Here is an 8797-nt window from a genome sequence, read left to right as displayed (position 1 = left end):
GGTGGGGGCAATAGATTCAATCCCTACTAGATGGTGCGAGGAGAGGGGAAACGTCCCTTCCATTCTGCCTATCTAAGGGTATGAACACACAGAGGGCGTCAGAGTGTTGAGCATGAATTTACGGTTCATCAATAGCATTTATCAGGCTGTTAAAGTTATTTTGTCTTGTGAAATTAGCATTGATTCAAATGTGTTTTGGTCAATAATTTTAACAGCTTGATAAAAGCAATTGAAGTAGTGTTGGAGCTTTTTTCAATCTTGTTAGGCCATATCAAACACTGACACTTGGCATTTTCTGTATGTACGTACCCTAACCCATGTGCATTTCATGCTGGGGTGATTCCTTGTATAGAAAATCCTCCCCTCCCTTCCTGAAAGTGAATATGAATTGATACGAAACAGTAGTACATGAGAGAAAGGATTGATGTCCCAAAGAGATTTCCCTGTTAGAATTTTAAATTTGGACTACAGTGAATGTAATTTTGCTTTGTTTGGACAAAAAAATCTTTGTAAATTGAAGTTGATAAATAAATAGATAAGTTTTGAACATGACTAGTTTTCATATTAGGTATCGTTTTCATCTAAGTAATTTTACCATTGTTTTGATGCTATTCTTATTTTTTTGTTACTTTTTCCTATGGTAAAGTAGGGACATAACATTTACATTTAATATTTACCAACGTTCTTAGTTTATATCCATTTGTTTTTCTCTTTGTATTGTGTTAAATCAGATCTAGTTTTGGTTGGCTCACTAATTAGCAGTTTGATTTGGAAATTCTCTCGCATCAGTTTAGGATAAATCAATCCCAAATTTTTTTTTCTTCCTAAGGACCTCATTGTTTGTGATTTGTACCTACTGTGTATGTTTTGAATAAAATTTTCATTGTCATCATTCTGTTTTTTATCATGACTTAATTTATTGTTTTTCTTTCAACTTTCTTTTGTGTCTTGTACCTATTTGATTATTTAGGTTTGCCATTAAATGGTAAATCCGTGGATTAGGACAACCAAGCACTCGGTCCTAAAAAAAAAAAATACTAGGTTCTCTGATTCTATTATTATTTACAGAATCAAGTAAATAAGGAGTGGTTATTAATTAAAAATCAACATTCAAACGACAACCTAGGCAAATTTTTCAAACGCTTCGTACACAAAGATATTACGTGTGGACGAACCTTTTTGATGGGACAGCTTCTGCTGCTTCGGCAACACTGTATTTCCGGCTAAAAAAGCACGTGTGGTCTAGAGCGCGAATTTTTGAATTTCTAGAGTTTCTTCTTGGGTGGTCGGCTGGTCGGTGGCGTTGAGCTTTTTTTGTTCTTTCTCAAGGAAATTGAAACAGGCTCAAGAGTTGGTTCTTTTTTTTATTCATTAAGACCTTTATTTCTTTGTAAGCAGAATTACAGAGATTCCATCTTCCCCATTCGGAAAGATCTGAAAATTACCTGACTTCCATTATTCTTTGTTACTTTCTTCAGAATTTCTTACAAAATGGATGCATCAGGAGAATTCTTTGAACACTAGACAATATTAAAGTGCTAAGTAAGTATTTTAATAAAATCCTTCCACTTCTTGCATTGTTTTGACTTTTTTGATCCGTCTTAAGTGATGAGAAGTCTAGAGACTCTCATGCAACAGGTAAGGATGAGATATTGAAATAAAATCAGTTACATTGGTGTTAGTTGTTTCTTAACACACCATTTGGCATAGTGCCAAGATCACACCATTTGGCATAGTGCCAGATATTTGCCACTCTTCATTTGTCATGCATTTGCTGTCAAATAGACTTCTTTGGCAAACATTGGAAATGCCCATCATACTGTTTGTTCAAAACCATCAAAAACACCAAATTTGTCTAAATTTATTGGGGGACCTGACACATTAGTATTGTTTAAACAAATATTCAATTGCACTTCTGTTCACATTAAGGAGCGTGGTAGCGCTCCACCCCACCAAGTCAAAAAAGTTTGACCGTATAGTTTATGTCAATAGTTTTTACTTCTTATTATCTTGATGTATGAATGAGATATTGTATAGGTAAAATATATTCTAACCTTGTTTCAGATGACAATAATTCTTGTGATTGGAGTACTCTATATCACATTGATCAAAATATATTGTGTTAGTCAAAGGGACTCAGTTTCATGTCTTAATCATAGTTTGACAAACCAGTTGCAATGGGTAAGTTGGGCAAACCTACCCTTTTGAAAATTTGTATGTAGAAAAATTATTGAAGAAGAAAAATCTGCATTCCAAGTGATATTTTATCTAGTGTTGATCAGGTCTTTTTGACTTGGGAGAGGTCAAAATGCATTCTTTAACCTCTACTCAATGCTACATAACATCTACCTATACCAGAATGTTTTTTGTTTGTTTGTTTTCCAGTTACCTTGATTCACATTGTGCAGTGGACAAGTCTCTTTGGGTTCATTTCAAGTGCATCCATTAAACTGAACAATAAAACCGTTCATGTTGACAACCTAGAAGATGACACATCTCGTCTTACATTTGAAAACAACAACAGTTCTGTTGTCATTGAAATCCCCAAGGACTCTAAATTCATTCTGAAAGATGGGTCTGACCATATTATTTTCTCAAGCAAAGGCAAGGGCTCTTTTACAAGAAATGAAGCAGTGCACAATTGCAAGAAGTCGGCAATGTGTGAACCTCTGATTAGTCCTACATGTCTAGGTACCAAGTTACCGTATGGATTCACAACTACCAGTTTAGTTTCTGATGTGTCAGATCAACAGGAAGTACAGGTAATGATTTGATTTCATCTTGATTTGATACATGAATTAGGAAAGTACTTGCAGGCAACACATGGAACTGATCACTTTTATTTATTCTTGGAAGTAGGATAGAACTGATGAGCAGATCTACAATGTTGTGTTGACTTGTAAGTTGAAGAAAGAAATCATATGATGGGACAAGTGCTTTTGCCTAGGTACCAAGTTATCACATGGAATCACAACGGCCAGTTCCTGGCTTTCAGGCTACATTTTACCAGCTTACCAAACATTAGACACAAGTGTATATAAATACTACTCTAGTTTTTCTATACATTTTGTTTTCCAATAATTTTCAGGAAAGGTTGAAGAGATGGCAAGGGTTGAAGTACATACCGAAATGCTGGGCAGTCATACAGTCATTCCTATGTGCCTTGTACATGCCAAAGTGCGAGGATAATGTGGTCAGTGTACCAAGTCAGGTATGTAAGCCATTGTATGCATTCTTTTGACCTTTAAAGCTCATAGATCACTATTCTGTGCAATGTCGGGTGCAAAATTTGTTGCTATTACTAAAAATTCATCAGCTAGACAGAGCTACATGTATGGGTATGATATTTTTTTCCATAATGAACTCTGTCTATGATCTCACAATAAATAATATATACTTACAGGAGGTGTGTAAGCTGTTGTCAGGTCCATGTAGGATTGTAGCTCAGGAATTGTCCCCAGAATTCAACTGTCAGAATGGAACCAAGATTTCATCACATTCTTGTAAGGTAAGTTTGGACTTATCCCTCTATCTTTCTCTCTCTCTCTCTAACATTTTTACTGAAAATCATTCAAAATCTTACTCATGTTCAAGTGAATTATCATGTAACCAACAATCAAACAAAAAACAGACAAGGCTGGTCTTGGGAGGTAGCGCGCCTGCCTTGCATCCTTGCAAGTGCGAGGTCGCGAGTTCGGATTCCCACCCAGGCCAAACTCTATATTAAACAGAAAGGTTTGTTCTCAAAATGGCTGGCTTTCTACTATCTTGTCCTCCTCCCTTCGATTTCGAGATGATGAGACCTCTATTACAGTTCTTTCTATCTATAACCTCATTTTTTTTTTATTTTATTTTATTTTTTTTTTTTTTTAGGCGCTTTAACTATATATTAAAATATGTCATTTACGCCGTTTCAGAATGAAGGGCGTGATCTCAAGTTCAACTCAACGGGTCAGTGCAAACCGCCGCTGGTCAGCACAGAGGTGGTAGCTTCATTCTATCCTGGCGTGGAAGGCTGTGGACTCCAATGTTCGGATCCTCTGTATAGTAAAGAAGAGCATGAGTCAATGCAGAATACAATCTTCGTGTTGGCTATCACCTGTGCCTTGTTTATAGTTTTGTCTGTGGTGAGTGTTATAAGGTAGTGATTTAGTGAACTGAAAAACACAGTCTGAAAAAGGGTTCTTTTTATTTTTATAAAAAGTTAATGTTTGTCATAAACGTTTTTCCTCACTTAATCTTTTTACACATTGATAAATTTTATGGCAACTAACCATTGTGGTCTACAGGCTAGCGCGGAGGACTTTTTACCTGAAGGTTAGTGGTTTGAGTTTTAAGTCATAAAATTTATCTACGTGAATTAGTTGGGGAACAAAATTTGTGACAAGCATTCGTCATACTCAACACAATTCAAATTGCATTTTCTTGTCACATCTTGGGTTTTATGCACTAAAATCAAGTCTATATTTTCTCCTTGTATGGTTTCAGCTGACGTTAGCCATCAACTGGGAAGCCACCAGTATGTACTTCACCTCACAGGTTATTCTGTACATCAACATTTGTTTCTTCAACACATGTATTGGCTGGCTGCTTCAGTTTACTCCGGGCATTGATAAGGAGGATATTGTATGTCAGCGAGATGGAACGCTGAGAGTACCTGGGCCCAGGTGAGTGAGGTTCTGTTCTTTACTAATGTCTGGAATATTGACCATTAGGCCATTTTCCTACAAGTAAGGTTCTAAATGTGTTTTTTTTTTCTTCTTTTTTTTAAGAGGTTTGATCTAGTAAGCCCGTCCAAAAACAAACCCTACCTGTTTCAGAGAAAGTTCTCCTCGGGTGGAAATTGAACCTGCGACCTGGCGCTTACAAAGCAGACACGCTACCTTTCACAAGCTATCTAGACTGGCTTAGCTACTTTTATCGGACCGATTGTCTTGAAACTCGGTACTCTTTTGCGTGACAATAAAGGATATTTTGTGTATAATATAAAAAAAAAACTTTAATAAACACTTGTGTTGTTAAAGAATTGACGAACTTGGCCCTGATATAACCCTGCATCGTTATCTCAAGATTCTATGATGAGTTTTTACTTTCCTTATCCTATGGGTCAAATTTTCGATGGTCAGTTTTTAGTGCCAAAACACGTTTTGAGGTCCCTAGAGCCTAAATACAAAGTTTCAGCCGTTGGTCCGTGTGTCTGTCCTTCTCTCTGTCTGTGAACAAAATATCTCGAGAACGGTAAGAGCTAGAGACTTGAAATTTGGCATGCAGCTGTCAAATGTGACAAGGATGCGACGCGAAACTTTTGGTTAAGATTGGTGCAACGCTTGGCGGCATTTCGGCCGCTTTTTTGCGGTTTTCGGTGTAATTCCATAATATCTGGGGAACGGTATGAGTTAGCGACTTCAAATTTGGTATGCAGTTCACAAATGTGACAAGGATGCAACACAAAACGTTTGGTTAGGATAGTTGCTGCGGTTGGCGGTATTTTGACCGCTTTTTGGCGGTTTTCAACCGTTTTTTGACGGTTTTCAGCGATACTGACTAACGGTGAGGGATATTGTACTTAAAAGTTACAACAGAACTACACCCAAATAAGCATCTTTCAATAGGATAAGGAAAGTCGTGTGATGTTCACACCAGATTTTTTCATTTCGTATTGATTTCAGGTTTGATCTCTGCACGGTTACATTCGTTATCATCTATTGGTCTGTCATCTCGGGACTTGTGTGGTTCATTATTCTCACCTATATCCTTCATATTACACTCCAGGAGAAAACAGGTGAGTAGCTAGTTCCATCGAGTAGCGACCAGTGGCAGCATTACCAAGTGTAAATTGATGATATGAGTAGATGAAAATTAATAGTAAAGGAGGCACGTAGCAATGCTGTGATACCCACTGAAGTTTTGAAAAAGCTCTCTGCTTTCCCACAAAGATTCATGATTTGATTCTGATTGATTTCCTATTATTCGTACAAATATCTTAACCTTTCCATCAGACTAGGGTGGCCATTATTCCAAGCCGAGTACCAAGGATCATGTTCTGGTAAAGTTGCCTTGATGAGGTGAATCTTAATGAGAGCATTGCGCAAGTGTAGCTTGCTGAATGCGAAACTAAACAGGTCGGCTTGGTATTCACAATGCCTCTTGAATAGCATATAGGCGAAAGCACACACCATATTGTAGCCTAGCAGGAGATCCATTCGTATGAGCATGCCGATTACTATGGGGCGAGTATGGAAACCGAACGATTCAAAGACGATGTCCTGATAGAGGAGTACGAATGCTATGCATGTGCTGGGGGAAATAGAAGGGGTTATACAGATTATAGTTTTATAGTTCGTTTATTCTAATGAGATAGGACTTTGGCTAGGGGACGTTAAACAGGGAGTCGACTAGCGTCTAGCTGTGGGACTATAACCAGGAAGAAGAGTAGATGTGAGACTACAAACAGGGAGGAGAACAGCTAGCTGGCAGTTCTTCAAATCTGTTTTTAAAGAATAAGCACAAGTCTTCACGATCGATGACTGCAGTTCAGGACGAGTCAATTAAACATGGCTAGGGACCATCACCCCAGTGTGTAACAGATAAAAAGACATCTCTTCTTTATTCTACCATCACCCTTCGGCGTTTGGCTACAGCTGAAGCCACTAGAATTTGAAGGAGGGGAAGTGGTGGGAGACAAATAGAAGGGTGATCGCATTATTGTAAACTTAATTACTGTCGGTCCAGTCAAAATTAAATAGGAGTAATCAAGAAGTTTTACAGTTAGGTCCGACCATACAACCATCTTTTATCCCGATAAATCGCTTCTTACCTACTAGTGATAAGTAACTCGACGAAAAAACTCTTGGTTGTGTGGTTGTAGAATACATGGCCTAGTTCATGCAATATAATGGCGATAGTTTCCTTGACAGTGCAACAGTCGTTCAAGTGCTTGTTCTTGCCTGGGATATGATGGAAACAGGGTGTTAGATATTTCATTTAGATGAAAGACCTTTTTACATAGTGTTTTTCATAAGTGTACTTTAAAATCGATAGAGGATTCTTTTTGATTTAAATTTGCCATGAGAAAGAAAGCGTCTTCCAACCTAATAATTATGATTTTATCATGCTCTTTGAGTCTTTGCCAATCTCGCTTTTTCGCTGGGATTTCAACCCGTTTCTTCACAAGGCTGAGTAGTGAGTACTCCCTAAAGAACCCTTACTGACTTTAGTGAAGTATTGTGTCTCTTCTCGCCCATCTAATGAGAGGCAGACTACGGGATGGGCATGCTACGACACAGACCACAGGCGTCTAATGTAGCAGTTGTTTCATTGCTACGAAATAAAAACGGCGGTGAAACACTCATCTTAAAAAGATCTAATAATTTGTCCAGCTTTAAATAATCCCTTTGTTTTCTTTTCATGTCTGAATTAATTTTTATTAATTAGGATAAAAGTGATGGTAATCAAAGGTAAGTAGTGATACCTGACTTTTTTTCTTGATATTTCATGACAATGATTTATTTATTTATTTTTTTTTTACGAAAAAAGGAAATTAAATTTATTCTAAACAAAAAGTCTTCTTGTGACCCTTATGCGGTTGCTGGGATTTTAATGCCTCAGCAACACTGTTGAGATACTTACCCACTTTACTATCCTTGTACTCCCTACTCCACTCTGTGGTCTCTGTGCAGTGTGGGTAAAGGGACAATAAAATTTAACCACAGGTCTCTTGTTGGGGGCACGGTTGGTCCAGTGGTAACGCGCTTGCTTGCCATGCAGAAGGTCCCGGGTTCGAATCCCACCATCGACAAAAATTTGTACTCGTTTTTCGATTGCAAATATTTCAACGGGTTACTTTCTGGCGTTCTCGTGTTGACCCAGCACCTAAATGGGAAGTATAGTGTCTCTTCTCGCCCATCTGATGAGAGGCATACTACAAAATATTTATATTTTGACCAACTTCGTCAACGCTTGACAAACCATTCGGTTATTTATTATTTTTTTTAAAAAAAAGAGGTGGATATTTGGTTTTGGCTACAAATTTTACGAGTGGACTCAACTTTACACTCAACTTTTTTTTAAGAGGTTTGACAGAGGGAACTGTAACTGCAGCTATGGTCTTATCGTCCCGAAATCGAAGAGAGAAGAAAGACAGGATAGGAAAAAGCCAGCCGTTCCCTCTTTTTTTTTTTTTTTTTTTTTTTTTAACCATACCCGAGCTCGGTTTATTCAACTTAATGCACAATATTCTTTCTTCAGGTCTCCTTACCCTGATGACACTCAAGAGTTCAAGTGAGGAAGTCATGTCCCCTGAGGTGTCACTCAAAGTTAAGAGTGTGTATCGTCGTACGCTCCTATTTACGATCTTAGTGACTGGACTAAGTCTGATGAGCTACCATTATCTGTTCTATGAACTGAGTCACTCTGACTTGTGGAAAACTAGTCTTCGAGAGTTGATTGTGTAAGTAATAGTGTAGTGACTGATCCTAATTTTTGAGAATTTTGTAAACAAGGAGAGCTCCTCAGATTATACGAGTATTTATTTTAAGGAGACATTTTTTAATTGTGAAGGTGTGTCCAAACAGTCGATCGACGACGAGGTGAATCCATGTTGTCGAGGCAGTGTGGACGGTTCAGTCGACATCGATTGATGGCCGGTGGACTATGTATGGACAGTGGACACACCTTAACATCACTCATAGATAGATTGGTACTTTCTCTTAAAAAAAGAACAGTCTGTACAAATTTTTCACTCTTCTAATAATCTCCGTCTCCCCTCTAGGTGTGGCTTCGGCGTGGGACAGGAAGC

General features: G+C 37.9%; 1 protein-coding gene across 1 annotated transcript; it reads left to right on the top strand.

Moving 5' to 3' along the window:
* Positions 1 to 1291: 1291 nt before the first annotated feature.
* Positions 1292 to 8794, top strand: LOC103520950 (smoothened homolog; the record flags this gene model as incomplete). The annotated part of the gene is made up of 11 exons (XM_008486047.3): positions 1292 to 1542; positions 2065 to 2181; positions 2386 to 2762; positions 3089 to 3211; positions 3404 to 3508; positions 3918 to 4127; positions 4489 to 4667; positions 5670 to 5789; positions 6236 to 6290; positions 8208 to 8449; positions 8771 to 8794. Coding segments are annotated over exons 2-11 (1439 nt in total), but the record flags the coding sequence as incomplete, so codon positions are not given.
* Positions 8795 to 8797: the final 3 nt, after the last annotated feature.

The sequence above is a fragment of the Diaphorina citri genome, unplaced genomic scaffold (genome assembly GCF_000475195.1).
Source record: "Diaphorina citri unplaced genomic scaffold, Diaci psyllid genome assembly version 1.1 scaffold4311, whole genome shotgun sequence".
Taxonomy (NCBI): Eukaryota; Metazoa; Arthropoda; class Insecta; order Hemiptera; family Psyllidae; genus Diaphorina; species Diaphorina citri.
Note: the sequence above shows the minus strand (reverse complement) of the source record. Positions and strands in the feature narration are given on the sequence as shown.